At 41.1% G+C, this 20643-nt stretch overlaps 1 protein-coding gene across 1 annotated transcript in view; it reads right to left on the bottom strand.

Annotated features, from left to right (window-relative positions):
* The window catches only part of LOC115222679 (chromosome-associated kinesin KIF4A-like), a 55313-nt gene that overhangs the window by 17135 nt on the left and 17535 nt on the right, over positions 1-20643 (bottom strand). Inside the window, exons 10-17 of the mRNA XM_036511530.1 lie at positions 18652-18788; positions 17375-17441; positions 13366-13425; positions 11203-11367; positions 7862-7956; positions 3045-3189; positions 1886-1996; positions 1619-1702 (exon numbers count right to left, since the gene is read on the bottom strand). Of these exons, the coding sequence (XP_036367423.1) occupies positions 1619-1702; positions 1886-1996; positions 3045-3189; positions 7862-7956; positions 11203-11367; positions 13366-13425; positions 17375-17441; positions 18652-18788 (864 nt within the window). The remainder of the gene's footprint in view (positions 1-1618; positions 1703-1885; positions 1997-3044; positions 3190-7861; positions 7957-11202; positions 11368-13365; positions 13426-17374; positions 17442-18651; positions 18789-20643) is intronic.

Here is a 20643-nt window from a genome sequence, read left to right as displayed (position 1 = left end):
ATTATACAGTGAGGGGGAAAAACAAAAAGTATATGTATATATAATGTACATATATATGTGTGTGTATATTTTTAAATTTTTGTGTTTGTCCCTAACAAAGCTGGGAACTGTTAATCGAAAAGTTACCTTTGTTAACTGTTAGTCCATTGACCAAAAAGTTAACTTCAATAACCATTAATCAGTCAATTATTACCTAAAGTAACGCAAGTTATCAATAAACCGTTAACAATTTTTATTACAGAAAAAAATCAGTTTTTGCTCTAAAACCACCAAAATACACCTTTAAAATCCATTAACTTCAATTCAATTGATGTTAATGGAAATTAATTAGTCCAATAATGATTTCCACAATTAGCTTAGATGTTAAATCCTTAACGAAAATGTTAATTAACAATTAACAGTTTGGTGTCCAGGTTTGGTCCCCAACCACTGCTGGTTTGTTTGCGTCCCCATAATGACAGACTCAGTAGTAGACTTGTTTCAACTGCCAAATGTCCTGAGGACTTAATAATAAAAGGTCTGAAAACAAGAACAGACACTCCAGGACAAACTTATGGAAATACTTTGGACAGGCAAAGGTTTAAGAAGTTAGGAACTTGAAATTCCTTGGCAATTTATTAGTCTTTTTGCACAGATAATGAAGTGGAATTAGTTGAAGAATTATTATTATTCTTTTTTTTTTGGTCTAATGTGCATAGGAATAGTATTTTACAAAAAAAGAATTGTACCATTTTATCTTGTCTAGGTCGTGTGCTTATAAGAAGTCTGGTTTCCTACCACATGGTTTTGGGTTCTGTGTGGCACTTTGGGCAAGAGTCTTCTATTATAACCCCAGGTAACCAAAGCCTTGTGAGCGGATCTAGTAGGTGGAGATGGAAAGAAGCCCACATTGTGCGTGTGATCTTCAACCACTGCTTGAAAACTGGTATTGGTTTGTTCATGCCTCCACAATTTAGAACCTTAGCTAGTCTAATAGATAAGTACCAGACTTTAAAAATAAGTCAGTTAAATTAGTTTAACTAAAAGCCTTCAATGCAGTACCTCGGCATGGCTACAGTCCAATGACTGAAACAAGTGAAAAAATTTTTTAAAAAGTACAAAAGGTGCAGGAGTGGCTGTGTGGTAAGTAGCTTGCTAACCAACCACATGGTTCCGGGTTCAGTCCCACTGCGTGGCACCTTGGCCAAGTGTCTTCTGCTATAGCCTCGGGCCGACCAAAGCCTTGTGAGTGGATTTGGTAGACGGAAACTAAAAGAAGCTCATCATATATGTGGGTATATATATATATGTATGTGTGTGTGTTTGTCCCCCTAACATTGCTTCACAACCAATGCTGGTGTGTTTACATCCCCGTCACTTAGCAGTTCGGTAAAAGAGACCAATAGAATATGTACTGGGCTTACAAAAAATAAGTCCCGAGGTCGATTTGCTCGACTAAAGGCGGTGCTCCAGCATGGCCACAGTCAAATGACTGAAACACGTAAAAGAGTAAAAGAGAGAAAAAAGTACGATTCTTTTTTTGTAAAATACTATTCATATGTTAATCTCATAGTCGTGCACATTAGAACAAAAAAACAACAAAAAATTAAGGAAAATTTATGAAGAATTTATCAGAAACCTCTTCAGATTTCCTTTTAAGTATGGCCTGCTGCTTTTCTTGAGCTCTTTGTAGCTTTTGGATTTCAAATTGTCTTTTTCGGTCCTATATAAATAGAAGATAAAATAGTATAGGTTTTTTTTTAAATAATTAAAAATATTAAATACATTAAATAATATTAAACAAATATGGATCTAAAATTTCCAAGTTACATGCAATATGCTGTATTATTCACACAATAGAAAAAGAACAAAAATAAGAAGAGTCAAAAAAAACAAAACATCTTACATTCTGTAGAAGCTTGTTAACTTCCACATCTTTTTTCATTTTCCAACTACGGTAAACGTCAGATTCTTTCTTCATTTTCTTTATGAGATTAACTCGGTTGGTTTTCAGGATCTAAGAAATAGAACCACAAAACTATAATGGGGGGGGGGGACATTTATTATTACTTGTGAGAATTCCTTATTTGTAAGCATATGGCAATCTTGTAAGTAATGGAATGTATCTGTCAAAAGAAAAGGAGAAAATTTATAAAATCTCCTGGTTTAATATTATAAGAAAGACTGTAGCTAGGTCCAGTTTCTACTGAAAAATCAGCAAGAAAGGCAGTTTCCAGTCTTGTACCATCTAGGGTATGAATTTATTTTCCTTGTTGCTACTGGAGCTTTTGGAAATCAAAAAAAAATCCAATATATAGTCACACAGGTGATTTTAATATTTGCTGTATATTTTGCTAGATTTTTCCAGGTCTTCTGAGAATCCTTAAAATTCAGATTTACTGCCAAGCAAAATGAAATTGGTGACCTTTTCTAATCCACAGTAAAAAATTTCAGAAAATCAATGCGAAAAAAAATTTGCAAAAACTTGCAAAAACTGTTGGAGATTGTAACTGAGTTGTTTATGTAGTGAAATTACACATTTTCACAAACATACTAATGTCATTAGTGCTGAGATTATCATTTAACCCTTTAGTATTTAAACCGGCCATATCCGGCCAAAATATTTAATCTGTTTTATGCTCAAAGTGACCAGGTCCAGGCTCTCACACCTACCCTACAATGTTATTCTACATTAAGTAATTACAACATCAAGATCTTGAAGATATGAGATAATGCAGGATTAATTCAAATCAATGGGAATCAATAAGCATTATGTTTGATAGAATAATCAGAACACTAAAGGGTTAAAGTCTTGGGCAGTTGGTAACAAAAGGGAACAAGAAAATTAGAGGGAATCATTTTTTGTCACAACTGATGTGAGGATCAAAGCTGAAGCTTTACTACTTTGTAACTTATTGACTTCTTCTAATTGACTTTTCACAAATCAATCTAACTGGCTGGAAGAGATGGCTACTACATTCAATAACACACAGATAGATTATCAAATAAATTGTACTTCTGTAAATCTTTTGACAACTTAAATTACAGGTAAAAAAAAAACATACCTGTATGTCTTGATCGAGGGTTTTGATTTTTTTATCTGCATTCTCTTTTAATTTCTGAAGACGAGCAAATTCTGACATTTTTAATTTTAGGCGATCAATTTCTTGCTCTAAACTTTTCATTTTTTGGCGTCTCTTTTCACTTATACTGAAATTAAATAATTAAAAAAAAAATGGGTCAGAAATTATTTGAACTCCAGTACAACCTGCACTACTTAGAAAACAAAGTTGACACTGATGTGATTTCATTTCAGACAAAAAGAACTAATTTATGGATAGACCTAAATCCACAATACCCCCAAATATATCCATTTTGTGGTTTTGTCACTTAACTACAGCTTAAGTACTTCAAGAAAGCTCAGTGGGGATCACTTTAAAAAGGTAAAGTTATGGCCTACAGAACTCGACAGCACTACAATCACCAAAACAGACACTGCTGTACATATATCTTCTTTAAATATTAGTTGATGCTTCCTAACCATTACTTATCCCACAAAGTGACATTAAAAGAAAAAAGAAAACCTTACACAACAGAAATGTCATCAAACACAATATCAAGAAACTAAACACAGAACTAAGGAAAATACAGCAAAGAACAATAAAATTGGTAAACCATTGTAAGTACACACACCACAAAAACAAACAGTAAAACATTATACAAAGTAATTAACAGGATCAACAACAACAATATTCATAACAATTCCATGTAACATCATCTCTTAAATGCTGACTTTTCCGTGCTTGCCTGAATTGGATGAAGTCTATTGAGGCAGATTCTCTACTGTTAAATGCGACTCCTGTTGCCAACACACACCGTTTCCAAGTTGGTTGATATTTCACCATGACCAGACATGTTTCTTTAGAAGACTGGAAATGAAGCTTCAATGACAGTGATGACACTCATAACTATTATGCAATGCCAAGACAAGCACACACACAACAGGTTTCTTTCAGTTTCCATCTATGAAAATTTTGGTCAGCCTAAGGCTATAGTGAAAGACACTTGCCCAGAGTGCCACACAGTGGGTATGAACCCAGGAGCACACAGTTGGGAAACAAACTTCTTACCATACAGCCACGCCTACATATGAAGGAAAAGTAATATATGCATGTTCCATCTAAAGCCTCACTAGACCCCACCCTGTCATCAGACACCAGAAAAATCTAAACAATTAAAATCCTAAAGAACTGGCAAAAATCACAAAATGAAGGAATCACTGCATTCTATATCAACAATGCCAAATGCTAGAATTTGGGCTAAAATCATCACAATCCTAAAGTATTACCAGACCCATTATCTTCCTATGCCAATCCTCAAATATTTTAAGACTCATCTTTTATATCACTGAGTCTTCAAATGACAACATGGGATTCATGCCATTACACTCATTGACCATGCTAGTTCATTTACTTAACATCCATTTTTCCTTGATAGCATGAGTCAGATGGAGACTTACTTGGGAGATTTTTAAGCACCAGATGTTCTTTTTCCTCTGGCCAACCCTATCCCACAGGTTTTCAAAAATGGTGGCAAGCACTGCTTATAAAATGTCTATATTCACACAATAGACATTCATACAGTTTCTCTGTGCAAAATCCACAAAGCATTGGTCAACCTAAGGCTATAGAAGTTATTTTTCGAAGATGCTACATTGCAAATCTTACTCAAAAAACACATACATCATCATCATCGTTTAGCATCCGCTTTCCATGCTATCATGGGTTGGACGGTTCAACTGGGGTCTGGGAAGCCAGAAGGCTGCACCAGGCCCAGTCTGATCTGGCAATGTTTCTACGGCTGGATGCCCTTCATTGGTTTAAAAAAAGCAAAAAAGAATCTTAATCAGCACTAGCAAAGCTCTCAACTCCAATCTCCTACCATGCAAAGTATCAAACAATTTGCTTGCAAACTATCATTGGTGTTACATAGACAATGTGGCATGCAACACATCAAGAATAGGCACTTTCCCAAATTGATTATCACAAGGATCTGCCTTCTCCTCCCCCACCACTCTTTAACACAGACAGAAAACAATCATGTTAGGAATTACAAAAGCACCTTTACAACATTTATGGCACAGATAAAAAGACGGAAACAAGAGTAAAACCATACACAAACATATTTAGTAACAATCGCAAAATTTCCTCAACTAAGTGTACTAAAGTATATTTTTTAGGCACCAACAATACGATGGGAGTGCTGGAAAGTTCCTGGTTTTAAGGGTATTGCAAAAGGCCCGATTGGAGGCCCAACATTCTAAGTTCATTTACAGGGCTTAGAGAAACTGAAGGGCCACTGCAATAAATGTGTGAATCTGAGAGGGGAATATCTTTATATATAAAAGTCAAGTTGTGTGTCTGTCTCCTACGATTTAGATTCCTAACTACTCCCACATTTTGCGGTGCAGTTTAACCAAAACCGGGTATCTTATAGTCGTTATTCATATCGAGCCTTTCTGGGTATTAGCGCGCGTCTACGATGAGTCTACGATTTAAAAAAAATTTACCATAATTTTTTTCCATTTTAATGCATTTTTTCGCTATTATATAAGGGAAGTAACTCTCTAAAAATGTCTACAATGAGTCAACGATTTAAAAAAAAAATTACCATAATTTTTTCCCATTTTTAATGCATTTTTTTGGCTATAACTCTCTAAAAATGCTTATATAGTTATTTCCCTTACAAACCCGAGCAACGCCGGGCGATACTGCTAGTAAGATATAAAATCAATTTGCTGATCCTGCTGTAATTTCTTTTACCCAAAGCCATGTATTTAAAAAAAAAAAACCCTAGATTATACCACTGCAGCCAGGAGTATCAAATAAATCACAAACAACAACAAAAAGAAAAACAGCACACTATGCATCCTCACAGACCACTCAAGGGGACCAGTCTGTCATTAAGGTCAACTCTCAACAATCTTACAAATTATTTGCAAATCATTATCATTTAACATCTGCTTTCCGTGTGGGCATGGGTCAGTGGTGGTGGGACACAAAGACACACACATACCACAGGCTTCCTTCAGTTTCTGTGGACTAAATCCACTGACAAGACTTTGGTCATACTGAGGCTGTAGTAGATGTTTGCCCCAGGTGCTATGCAGTGGGATTGAACTTGGAACCATGTGGTTTGCAAGAAAACGTCTTTCTACACAACCACTTACATCTTTTTTTTCAAGGTTCCAATCTGATATGGCAGGATTTCTACGGCTGGGTGCCCTTCCTAATGCCAACCATTCCAAGGGTGTAATGGGTGCTTTTTACGTGCCATTTAAATGACACTAGCAATAACCACGGTTATGATTTCACTTGGCTTGACAAGTCTTCTCAAGCACCACATATTGCCAAACGTCTCAGTCACTTGTCATTACCTACATGAGGCCCAAAGCTTTTATATCTACAATACTTAAGAAGCTTGCTTCCCAACCACACAGCTCCAGGTTTTGTTCCTCTGCATGGCACCTTGGCCAAGTATCTTCTACTATAGACTCAGACCAACCAAAGCCTTGTGAGAGGACTTGGTAGATGGAAACTGAAAGAAACCTGTCATATATATATATACATATGTGTGTGTGTGCTTGCCCCCACATCATCGCTTGAAACCGATGTTAGTGTGTTTACATCCCTGTAACTTAGAGGTTCAGCAAAAGAGATCGATAGAATAAGTACTAAGCTTATAAAGAATAAGTCTTGGGGTCAGTTTGTTCGACTAAAGGTGGTGCTCCGCATGGCCGCAGTCAAATGACTAAATGCACAGGAGCAGCAGCTGCCATATTTAAAATTAGGCAATAACACCACCCCAACCCCCTCTTTTGGGAATACCACAAGAATCTGCAAAAAAAGGCTGAGTAGGAAAGAAAATTCAACATGTCCAGATTGCTATAATGCACCATATATACATTTCTTTATTGCCCACAAGGGGCTAAACATAGAGGGGACAAACAAGGACATACAAAGGGATTAAGTCGATTACAGCGACCCCAGTGCGAAACTGGTACTTTATTTATCGACCCCGAAAGGGATGAAAGGCAAAGTCGACCTCGGCGGAATTTGAACTCAGAACGTAAAGAATTAACCACTGCATATCAGAACATGCAGTATCGGCCTCCACTAGACAGAGACATAACAACCAGAGCTATGAATCTGGATTAATTTTCCTTGTTCAGGGTTTTCACAACACAAGGTACACCAGGGGATCAACAACAAAATAATGACCATGTATTGATTGAAACAATTTCTAAAAATACAAACACAAATCCAACAGAAATTTTAAAAACACACATTCAACTTTTTTCTTAATCCTGAAATGGATAAAAATGCTAAAAATGGAAATAAACTACAAATCTGATTAGATTTAGCACAACTGCTATGGGTGCAGAGGTAGCCTTGAAAAAAAAGATGTAAGTGGTTGTGTAGAAAGACGTTTGCTTGCAAACCACATAGTTCTAAGTTTAATCCCACTGCATAGCACCTGGGGCAAACATCTACTACAGCCTCAGTATGACCAAAGTCTTGTCAGTGGATTTAGTCCACAGAAACTGAAGGAAGCCTGTGGTATGTGTGTGTCTTTGTGTCCCACCACCACTTGACAACTGATGTTGGTGTGTTCAAGTCCCTGTGACTTAACAGTTCAGCAGAAGTGACTGACAGAATAAATATCAGACTTATAAAAAACAAATAAGCACAGAAGTCGATTCATTCGACTAAAAAAATTTTCAAAACAGTGCTCCAGCATGACCACCATCTAATAACTAAAACAAGTAAATGACAAAAATTACAAAGTATAAAACTCCACAAAAACAAAAACTGCAACCTACGTTCCAGCTTTACTCTTGGTATCAAGTTCCGTCTTCAGCATGTCTCTCTCTTTCTGTAAATTCTCTATTTCTGATTGCAATTTATCCATTGAAGCCTGGAAAATTGTAAGAAAACAAAATGACTAATATCAGCGGTGGTGCCCCAGCATGGCCGCGGCTTTTGGGCTAAAACATTTTAAAGGATTTTTTAAGGATTTACTGGAACTTGGAAATCTTATGACATAAAAATTCAAAATAATTTTACAATTCAAGAAGACAGCATTCTTAATCTCAGAATGATTACACAAACTGGACAACCATTTTATATCTTGAACATTTGCCTCCTAAGAAGGAATCGGTAGCTTCTGATATTTAATCAACCGTGGCAGTGGGCATTGAGAAAGTATAGGAGCCAGAGTAAGGATGGAGTGAAAAATTTCAGAAGCTCTGTTGACAATGAAGAGTAGAATGTATAACTGTGCATGTCATAATATTACTATGGTAACACCTTGGTAACAAGACATGCACATTGTATATGAAGGGTTCGCTGGACGTGACGTAGAACACACAAGTGTAGTGGAATAAAAACTAGGCGGGCATCAGAAAAGTTGGCTGCAGCTTGAAAGAGAAGAGACTGCAATGGTATGGATGGATATGTGATTTATATGGAAAATTGTCAAATGATGCAGGAAGAAGTCTGCAGGAGAGGAAAACCAAAAGGAAATGCTGTGTTGATCTTAGAATGCTGAACCTTACAAATATGATGATGATGATGATGGACTAGGTTAAGGGGGAAGACAATCTAAACTGACATGTCCAGTCTGTGAAAACATTTGAGAAATTTTTTTATCTTTTACTTGTTTCAGTCATCAGACTGTGACCATGCTGGGGCACCAAGTTGGAGAATTTTTAGTTCAATGAATCGATTGACCCCATCATTTATTATTTTAACCCTGGTACTAAGTTATGGGGACATAAACACACCAGCATTGGCTGTCAAGTGCTGGTGGGGGACAAACACAGAAATAAAGACACACACACACATAAGACATATACAAAAACACACACACATAACTATGTGTATATATATATATATATATATATATTGATGTGTGTGTTTATATATATATACACACACACACACTTATATACGATGGGCTCTAAGTTTCTGTCTACCAAATCCACTCACAAGGCTTTGGTCAGCCTGAGGCTATAGTAAAAGACACTTGCTCAAGGTGCCTCACAGTGGGACAGAACCCAGAACCATGTGGTTAGAAAACAAGCTTCCTACCACACAGCCACATCTGAATGATGGTAATGATGATGTTAATGATGATGTTAATGATGATGATGATGATGGTTCTTTGGTGGAGTTTCGAACACAGATACATCCTCTTCACGTTAACATATATTAGTTAATGACTCTATTTTGTAATTTTGTAATAGAGTAATAAAATCCAACCAGTTTTTCCTTATTACTTGTTAACTGCCATGGCCTGTTACTGGAACATACTGTATTTCAGCTGCTACTGTTCTCAGTGTGGTGACAGCTGTGACAGGAGGAGTGTGTGTTCAACTTATTTCATAATTAAACTTTAATATGTGTAGCACTCATACTATTTAAATATCCCCGAAACCATGTCAGACATACAGAATAAAATATTTTCTCCAATTATGAAAATGTAGCACTTGTGGTACATATGGATGCTGTGTGGAGTTTGCAATGAACCACAAGAGGTCCATGTGGTGGTCAACGTGTTAATGTTTTTTATAGAACTAACACTATGGCCCGGCAATGCCAGGTCATAGTGCTAGTGCATGCATATACAGCCTGCGTGCATGCGCAGATACACGCGAGTACTGTCCAAATCTTGTAACTGATACAATCATCACTTTTGTTTCTGTTAGTGGCTGTGTGGTAAGTAGCTTGCTAACCAACCACATGGTTGCGGGTTCAGTCCCACTGCGTGGCACCTTGGGCAAGTGTCTTCTGCTATAGCCCCGGACCGACCAATGCCTTGTAAGTGGATTTGGTAGACGGAAACTGAAAGAAGCCCGTCGTATATATATATATATATATATATATGTATATATATATATATATATGTGTGTGTGTGTGTGTGTGTGTGTGTGTGTTTGTGTGTCTGTGTTTGCCCCCCCTAGCATTGCTTGACAACCGATGCTGGTGTGTTCGTCAAAAGAGACCGATAGAATAAGTACTGGGCTTACAAAGAATAAGTCCCGGGGTCGATTTGCTCGACTAAAGGTGGAGCTCCAGCATGGCCGCAGTCAAATGACTGAAACAAGTAAAAGAGTATATTGCTCAATGTTACTGTCCCACTATTGCAGCATGTTGCATGTTATCTGCAAGTCAACAAGAGAGCCTCTAGATGACCACTCCACATGCTAGAAATAGCCAAATTTCCCAAATTAAAAAAAAAAAAGTTGGAACACCTTTGATCATAGATTGGTTCAGTTGGGGGTCATCTTTTTAATTCTTTAGCATTCAAACTAGCCGTATCAGGACCAAATATTCTACCTGTTTTAGGTTGAAACCAACCGGATCTGGCCTCTCACACTTACCCTACAATGCCATTCTAAAACTAAGCAATTGCTCTTGAAGGTACAAGATAATCCATGATCAATTCAAAATAATGTGAATAAATAGGCGCAGGAGTGGCTGTGTGGTAAGTAGCTTGCTAACCAACCACATGGTTCCAGGTTCAGTCCCACTGCGTGGCATCTTGGGCAAGTGTCTTCTGCTATAGCCCCGGGCCGACCAATGCCTTGTGAGTGGATTTGGTAGACGGAAACTGAAAGAGGCCCGTCATATATGTATATATATGTGTGTGTGTGTGTGTGTATTTGTGTGTCTGTGTTTGCCCCCCCCCCCCACATCACTTGACAACCGATGCTGGTGTGTTTACGTCCCCGTCACTTAGCGGTTTGGCAAAAGAGACCGATAGAATAAGTACTGAGCTTACAAAAAGAATATGTCCCGGGTCGATTTGCTCGAATAAAGGCGGTGCTCCAGCATGGCCACAGTCAAATGACTGAAACAAGTAAAAGAGTATTACATTGGAAAGAATAAACCAAATGCTCAAGGGTTTAACCCTTTAGTGTTTAAACCGGCCACATCCGGCCCAATATATTCTACATGTTTTATATTCAAACTGGCCATATCTAGCCTCTCACACCTAACCTACAGTGACATTCTAAAAATAAACAATTACATCATTGAAACCTCAAAGCTATAAGATAATGCATGATTAATTCAAAACAATTTGAGTGAAAAAGTATTACATTTAACAGAATAATCTGAACACTAAAGGGTTTAAACAAAAAAAAGTTAGGGAACTTACTTGATATTGATGTTTTAGCATTACTATATTCTCTTCAGACTTATTCATTTGCTGCACGAGATTCATTTTTTTATAAAGAACCTCGTTAATTTCTTTTAATTCTTTTCCCAACGCTGCTTGCTGCATAACATGTTCCTGTGTTAGTGAAGTATTGTCTATGTCACCCTGTTCATAAAACATAAAATTTATTAATTACAACATCTTCAGTATATATAAATTAAGCAGGAAATAAATGTCAAATTGCTAAAACAATAACATCTTTATATATAAAAGAGAAGTTGTGTGTCTGTCTCCTACGATTTAGATTCCTAACTACTCCCACATTTTGCGGTGCAGTTTAACCAAAACCGGGTATCTTATAGTTATGGTTCATATCGAGCCCTTCTGGGTATTAGCGCACGTCTACGATGAGTCTACGATTTAAAAAAAAATTTACCATCAATTATTCCCATTTTTAATGCATTTTTGGCATATATAAGGGAAGTAACTCTCTAAAAATGTATTATTAAATCTCAGAACGTAAAAAGCTACAGTAACACCCCCCCCTTTGTGGTTAGCCATATTGAGATGGCTATTATACTTTACATCTCTAGAAATGCTTATATAGTTATTTCCCTTACAAACCCGAGCAACGCCGGGCGATACTGCTAGTTAATAATTCATTCATATTTTGGCACAGAGCAGCAATTTGAAGGGAGGGGCTAGCCAATTAAACCCCAGTGTTCAGCTGGTACTTATTTTATGGATACTGAAAGGATGAAAGACAAACTTGATTTTGACAATATGAAAACTCAGAGTATCAAGCCAGAAGAAACGCTGCCAATCATTTCGTCTGGTACTGATTCTGCCAGCTTACCATTTTAACAGCACAATTAAAGATGGTTTCGAATTTTGGCACAAGGCCAGCAGCTTCAAGGGAGGGTGTGAGTCAATTACATCAACCCCAATGCTGAACTGGCACTTGTTTCATCAGCCACCAAGGGCAAAGTTGACCCTGGCAGTGTTTGAACTCAGAATGTATCAACGGGTGAACTGCTGCTAGGCATTTTGTTCAGTGCAGTAACAATTCTGTCAGTTTGCCACCTTAACAACACAATTAATAGGGAAGCACTCTGTCGGTTACGACGACGAGTGTTCCGGTTGATCCGAATCAACAGAACAGCCTGCTCGTGAAATTAACGTGTAAGTGACTGAGCACTCCACAGACATGTGTACCCTTAACGTAGTTCTCGGGGAGATTCAGTGTAACACAGAGAGTGACAAGGCCGGCCCTTTGAAATACAGGTACAACAGAAACAGGAAGTAAGAGTGAGAGAAAGTTGTAGTGAAAGAGTACAGCAGGGATCACCACCATCCCTGCCGGAGCCTCGTGGGGCTTTTAGGTGTTTTCGCTCAATAAACACTCACAATGCCTGGTCTGGGAGTCGAAACCGCGATCTTATGACCGCGAGTCCGCTGCCCTAACCACTGGGCCATTGCGCCTCCACTTTCACACAATTAATAATCCTTTCTACTATAGGTATAAGGCCTGGAATTTGAGGAGAGATGATTAGTCAGTCACATCACACTCAGTACTTGACTGGTACTTAATTCATTGACCCCTGAAAGGATGAAAGGCAAAGATGACCTTGGTGGAATTTGAACTCAGAACACAGCGATGGGTAAAATACTGATAAGTATTTCATCCAGTGTGCTAACAATTCTGCCAGCTTGCTGCCATAACAACGTAACTAACAAGAGCACTCAGAGAGCGCAAACCTCCGCCAAGACAACACCAACATCCTCTCAACGATTAGCCAGAGATGATCTTTGAAATGAGAATATCTGAAATAAACTCAACTGCTCTCACATATGAGAATACTAAAAATGAACCTGACCGCTCTCAAAAATTAAGTAAAAAAAAAAAAAGGGAAAATAATCCAGAATACTGGTCTGGTACCGGATTGATCCCAAATCTAATCAGTTCTCATGCCAGCCACGAGGCCAAACACCTCTGAAAGTTTCATCCAAATCCATCCAGTGGTTCTTGAGATATCTTGTCTATGGACAAACAAACAAACACAACTGAAAACAATACATCTGCCTTCTCTAAGGCAGAGGTATTAATAACAATATAAAAGCTGAGTGATGAAATTAGCAAAAATAAAATAGAAAGCGACATACGTCTTGCTGCTCCAAACTTCTGTCTTCAACATTTTCCAGGGATGAATCTGCTTTATCAATCTATAAGTATAAAGACAGACTTTAGTAAATTCTACAGGAGTTTCAGTTCTATTTTTAACCATTTGCATACCAACTCATCAGTGACCCTCCACCACCACCACCATACTTAAGTGCTAATTATTTAAAGTAAAATCTCATTAAAACATGAATGACATAAGGTTTCTGTTATTATAAGTAAGCCAGAGAGTGAGTGAGAGAATCTTTACACAGATGGAAATGGAGCTAAAACTCCTTGTCTAAATAAATTGAAAGATACATGATAAATAATTGAAAGATACGTGCCAGTGGCACGTAAAAAGCACCATCCGATCGCGGCCGTTTGCCAGCCTCGCCTGGCTTCCATGCCGGTGGCACGTAAAAAGCACCATCCGATCGTGGCCGTTTGCCAGCCTCGCCTGGCTTCCATGCCGGTGGCACGTAAAAAGCACCATCCGATCGCGGCCGTTTGCCAGCCTCGCCTGGCTTCCATGCCGGTGGCACGTAAAAAGCACCATCCGACCGTGGCCGTTTGCCAGCCTCGCCTGGCTTCCATGCCGGTGGCACGTAAAAAGCACCATCCGATCGCGGCCGTTTGCCAGCCTCGCCTGGCTTCCATGCCGGTGGCACGTAAAAAGCACCATCCGACCGTGGCCGTTTGCCAGCCTCGCCTGGCTTCCATGCCGGTGGCACGTAAAAAGCACCATCCGACCGTGGCCGTTTGCCAGCCTCGCCTGGCTTCCATGCCGGTGGCACGTAAAAAGCACCATCCGACCGTGGCGTTTGCCAGCCTCGCCTGGCTTCCATGCCGGTGGCACGTAAAAAGCACCATCCGATCGCGGCCGTTTGCCAGCCTCGCCTGGCTTCCATGCCGGTGGCACGTAAAAAGCACCATCCGACCGTGGCCGTTTGCCAGCCTCGCCTGGCTTCCATGCCGGTGGCACGTAAAAAGCACCATCCGACCGTGGCCGTTTGCCAGCCTCGCCTGGCTTCCATGCCGGTGGCACGTAAAAAGCACCATCCGACCGTGGCCGTTTGCCAGCCTCGCCTGGCTTCCATGCCGGTGGCACGTAAAAAGCACCATCCGACCGTGGCCGTTTGCCAGCCTCGCCTGGCTTCCATGCCGGTGGCACGTAAAAAGCACCACCATCCGACCGTGGCCGTTTGCCAGCCTCGCCTGGCTTCCATGCCGGTGGCACGTAAAAAGCACCATCCGACCGTGGCCGTTTGCCAGCCTCGCCTGGCTTTCATGCCGGTGGCACGTAAAAAGCACCATCCGACCGTGGCCGTTTGCCAGCCTCGCCTGGCTTCCATGCCGTGGCACGTAAAAAGCACCATCCGACCGTGGCCGTTTGCCAGCCTCGCCTGGCTTCCATGCCGGTGGCACGTAAAAAGCACCATCCGACCGTGGCCGTTTGCCAGCCTCGCCTGGCTTCCATGCCGGTGGCACGTAAAAAGCACCATCCGACCGTGGCCGTTTGCCAGCCTCGCCTGGCTTCCATGCCGGTGGCACGTAAAAAGCACCATCCGACCGTGGCCGTTTGCCAGCCTCGCCTGGCTTCCATTCCGGTGGCACGTAAAAAGCACCATCCGACCGTGGCCGTTTGCCAGCCTCGCCTGGCTTCCATGCCGGTGGCACGTAAAAAGCACCATCCGACCGTGGCCGTTTGCCAGCCTCGCCTGGCTTCCATGCCGGTGGCACGTAAAAAGCACCATCCGACCGCGGCCGTTTGCCAGCCTCGCCTGGCTTCCATGCCGGTGGCACGTAAAAAGCACCATCCGATCGCGGCCGTTTGCCAGCCTCGCCTGGCTTCCATGCCGGTGGCACGTAAAAAGCACCATCCGACGTGGCCGTTTGCCAGCCTCGCCTGGCTTCCATGCCGGTGGCACGTAAAAAGCACCATCCGATCGCGGCCGTTTGCCAGCCTCGCCTGGCTTCCATGCCGGTGGCACGTAAAAAGCACCATCCGACCGTGGCCGTTTGCCAGCCTCGCCTGGCTTCCATGCCGGTGGCACGTAAAAAGCCACCATCCGACCGTGGCCGTTTGCCAGCCTCGCCTGGCTTCCATGCCGGTGGCACGTAAAAAGCACCATCCGACCGTGGCCGTTTGCCAGCCTCGCCTGGCTTCCATGCCGGTGGCACGTAAAAAGCACCATCCGACCGTGGCCGTTTGCCAGCCTCGCCTGGCTTCCATGCCGGTGGCACGTAAAAAGCACCATCCGACCGTGGCCGTTTGCCAGCCTCGCCTGGCTTCCATGCCGGTGGCACGTAAAAAGCACCATCCGACCGTGGCCGTTTGCCAGCCTCGCCTGGCTTCCATGCCGGTGGCACGTAAAAAGCACCATCCGACCGTGGCCGTTTGCCAGCCTCGCCTGGCTTCCATGCGGTGGCACGTAAAAAGCACCATCCGACCGTGGCCGTTTGCCAGCCTCGCCTGGCTTCCATGCCGGTGGCACGTAAAAAGCACCATCCGACCATGGCGTTTGCCAGCCTCGCCTGGCTTCCATGCCGGTGGCACGTAAAAAGCACCATCCGACCGTGGCCGTTTGCCAGCCTCGCCTGGCTTCCATGCCGGTGGCACGTAAAAAGCACCATCCGACCGTGGCCGTTTGCCAGCCTCGCCTGGCTTCCATGCTGGTGGCACGTAAAAAGCACCATCCGATCGCGGCCGTTTGCCAGCCTCGCCTGGCTTCCATGCCGGTGGCACGTAAAAAGCACCATCCGACCGTGGCCGTTTGCCTGACTTGTCTGGCACCTGTGCAGGTGGCACGTAAAAAGCACCCACTACACTCACGGAGTGGTTGGCATTAGGAAGGGCATCCAGCCGTAGAAACACTGCCAGATCAGACTGGACCTGGTGCAGCCTTCTGGCTTCCCAGACCCCAGTTGCACCGTCCAACCCATGCTAGCATGGAAAGTGGACGCTAAATGATGATGATGCTGATGATGATAATACATTGGATTACAGATATCTTAAAAGAAAAACAGAAAAAGAAAACAAAAAAAAACTATTGGTTATAGCTGGAATGTCTTTGATAATAGATCGATTTTACCAGTGCTGAACTGGACTCAAACATCAAAAATATAAAGCAATAGATATTTCATCAACTCCTCCCAAAAATCTTGATTGAACAAACAAAAAAAGTCTACTCCATAGAAATAAAGTCAAAAAATGTTCAAATAATTTACAAATCATCTTTATCATAGATTTTCCATGCTGGCATGGGTTGGACAGTTTGACACTAATTAACGAGACAGGACACTGCATCAAGCTCTAATGACTACTTTGGTATGGTTTCTACAGGTGGATGTCCTTCCCAATGCCAACCACTTCATAGAGTGTACTGGGAAGCACTCCGTCGGTTACGACGATGAGGGTTCCGGTTGATCCGAATCAACGGAACAGCCTGCTCGTGAAATTAACGTGTAAGTGGCTGAGTACTCCACAGACACGTGTACCCTTAACGTAGGTCTCGGGGATATTCAGCGTGACACAGAGAGTGACAAGGCCGGCCCTTTGAAATACAAGGTACAACAGAAACAGGAAGTAAGAGTGAGAGAAAGTTGTGGTGAAAGAGTACAGCAGGGATCACCACCATCCCCTGCCGGAGACTCGTGGAGCTTTTAGGTGTGTTCACTCAATAAACATTCACAACGCCCGGTCTGGGAATCGAAACCGCGATCTTATGACCGCGAGTCCGCTGCCTTAACCACTGGGCCATTGCGCCTCCACCATAGAGTGTGCTGGGTGCTTTTTACATAGCGCAAGCAATGATGAAGTCAACAGGGACTCAAGACAAGACTCCTTGACTGAACAGGATTCAGTAATGAAGGATGATAGAGGGACAGGAACAGGTGTCCTACTTAGGAAACTAATAACTATCTTGCCAGTCTGGAAAGAGAGAGAAAGAGGGAGTTGTGAGGTTAAGGTGGGAAATGAATATGAAAGAGAGAATAAATAAAATAACAAACCTTTTCTTTCACACTTGTATATGCTTCTACTAATTCCTCTTTCACTGATTCATCTTCCAGGAAATCCCTAATGAGAATACATTAATTTTAGTTGATTACGCTCCAAATTCAAAACAATCTTCAAAGTAAAAAAAAAGATCAAATAAAACAGAACAAACAACAGATATAAATATTTTCATACTTTAAAATACAAAATTTAAAACTAAAAATTATTTAAAAATCAACTTTAATGTAAAAATGAAATTTCAATAAGCTTTTCTTTCTTTCTAAATTCAGCATTGCTGTGTGATTAAGTTCACTTTCTCAACTACACGGTTCCAGGTTCTTGTTCAGATGGAAATTGTGCAGAAACCTAATGTGTGTATGATTGTAAAGGCACATGGCTAAGTGGTTAGGGTAAGACATGAGTTCGATTTGTGGCAATATATTATATTCTTGAGCAGGATGCTTTATTTCTCGTTGCCCCAGTTCACCCAGCTGGCAAAAGTGAGTTGTACCTGTATTTCAAAAGGGATGGCCTTGTCACATTCCATTTCACACTGAATTTCCCAGTGAACTATGTTAAAGGTACATGTGTCTGTGGAGTGCTCAGCCACTTGCTTGTTATTAATTTCATGAACTGTCCCATTGATAGGATCAACTGGAACTTTCATCAGCACAACTGAGTACTTGTCAGTCAGTTACACATTGTCTGTTACCAGTGGACAAAAATAAAAAAAGAAGAGACTGGTAGAACAAGTACCAGACTTCCTAATTAGCACCGTGGTTAATTCAAAGCAGTACCCTACCATTTTAGAATGACTGAAACCAATTATCATCCCATGTAACATCTACTTTCCCATGTTCACAGAGTTCTCAGAAGATTTCCTATAATCAAAAACCATTCTTGTGGCCAACCTGCACCTGTTTCCATAGTAATATTTCTCCATACCCAAACATATTGTCACAGAAAATTGGAAACAAATAACATCATTCTTATGATGTTCATAACTATCACATAAAGTTAAGACAAGGAAACAGACACAGACACACACACATATATATATATATATATTCAGCAGGCTTCTTTCAGTCACTCTCTACCAAATCCGCTCAGAAAACACACAAGGTACCATGCAGTGGCATTGAACCTGAAACCATGTGGTTGAGAAACAAACTTCTTAACCACACAGCCATGCTTATATCCAAGAAAGCCAAAATTATTTGAAACTTAATTTGTTTCTCAAATTTAAAATTTACTTATTCCACATTACAAATTTGTTTACTTTTTTACTTACTTAAGATGGCTTAAGATAGAAGTTAAGCATTCTTGGAAAGTGTCTCGGGATGCTTCAGTGTCAAGGACTTTGTTCAGCAAATCTGTTTCTCTGTCTATTGCTAATTTCAATTCTTCACTTAGAATACTATTTTCTTTCTGAAAGGAAATGTCTGATTTTAGCAAAGCTTCCATTAGCATCAATAACAAAGCAAAACCGTTAAGAGAATCCCTAAGTTAACACTTCATTTAAATACTCATTCACTTGTATAAAAGATAATTAGATAAGTTAAACACCAGTTTCAAGTTTTGGCACAAGGGGTAGGTCATTTACATTGACCTCAGTGCTGGTACTTATTCTATTGACCACAAAAAAAAGAGAACAAATTTCAAATCGGACCAGAAAGACAGACAAAATATAGCTGGCATACTCTTTTACTCGTTTCAGTCATTTGGCTGCAGCCATGCTGGAGCACCGCCTTTTAGTCGATCAAATCGACCCCGGGACTTATTCTTTTGTAAGCCCAGTACTTATTCTATCGGTCTCTTTTGCCAAACCGCTAAGTGACGGGGACGTAAACACACCAGCATCGGTTGTCAAGCAATGCTAGGGGGACAAACACAGACACACAAACATATACACACACATATATATATATATATATACATATATACGACGGGCTTCTTTCAGTTTCCGTCTACCAAATCCACTCACAAGGCATTGGTCGGCTCGGGGCTATAGCAGAAGACACTTGCCCAAGGTGCCACGCAGTGGGACTCAACCCGGAACCATGTGGTTGGTTAGCAAGCTACTTACCACACAGCCACTCCTGCGCCTCATGCTAACAATTCTGTCAACTCACTGCCTTAATTAAATTAAATATTAATCCTTTCGTTACTGTATTTATTTTGAGATGCTCTGTGTTTCTTTCATTTAATTTCAAACATAACAAAGGATTTAGTAAATCATTAAGCTAGTGTTAGGAACATAAATTGTGACTAAGGTTTGGTGAAGGATTTTAATTCAAAACTTATGAAAACAAAACATTAGTACTACAGAGCCAGAGGTGGTTTCAACCAGATTGGTAACGAAAGGTTAAAACAAAAAGAAGAAAAGTTTACGCAATTAGCCAAATGATATTATACTTCAGAACAATCTCACATATTATCCATTACCATCCATTAACATTGAACTCCATCTATCATCATCATTTAGCATCCGTTTTCCATGCTAGCATGGGTTGGACAGTTCAGCTGGGGTCTGGGAAGCCAGAAGGCTGCACCAGGCCCAGTCTGATCTGGCAATGTTTCTACGGCTGGATGCCTTCCTAACGCCAACCACTCCGTATTTTCATTAATTACCCACCCACTACATATCTCACCCTCCTCAAACACTGCACCTGTCTATCACTCTACCCCAACATGTCATCCCTCTTTCACCCCAGTTTACCGTAGCTTCATTCCTATATTGTTGCCCTGCACCATCAGACATAGCCCTACTCCACACTCACTCTTGGCACCCCTGCCCCATCCATTCCTAGCCACATTCTACATTGAAGGTCCATTTTGGCACCTCATCCCCAATGTCCAGCTCCACACCTGGCACTCTTCTAAAATGCCAACAATCATATTACTCCTCTACAACAAGAAACTCATTCTGCTCTGGCCCTTTCTTCCTCACTTCTCTTTATTCTCCTTGAAATATAAGGTCCCTCCACTTCTCACCCAATATCAATACTTGTACTGGAGGCAAGAAAAAAAAACCCAGTTACATGCTGTTCAGCGGATGACATTAGGAAGGGAAACCAGCCCTAGAAATCATGCCAAATAATAGGGCAGGATGCAGTCCTTGGGCCTTTCCAGAGCCTGTTCGGCTACTTAACCTATGCCGGCTTGGAACACAAATAGATGATGATGATGGATGGATAGATTTCTACAAAAGAACTCATATTCTAAGAGGCAAAGACATGCATTTTCTTAAATTAGATACGAAGTTTTAGCTTATGTTTTGCCC

The sequence above is a fragment of the Octopus sinensis genome, linkage group LG20, assembly GCF_006345805.1.
Source record: "Octopus sinensis linkage group LG20, ASM634580v1, whole genome shotgun sequence".
NCBI classification, from domain to species: domain Eukaryota; kingdom Metazoa; phylum Mollusca; class Cephalopoda; order Octopoda; family Octopodidae; genus Octopus; species Octopus sinensis.
The sequence above is the reverse complement of the archived record's forward strand: the minus strand, read 5'-3'. Positions and strand labels throughout refer to the sequence as shown.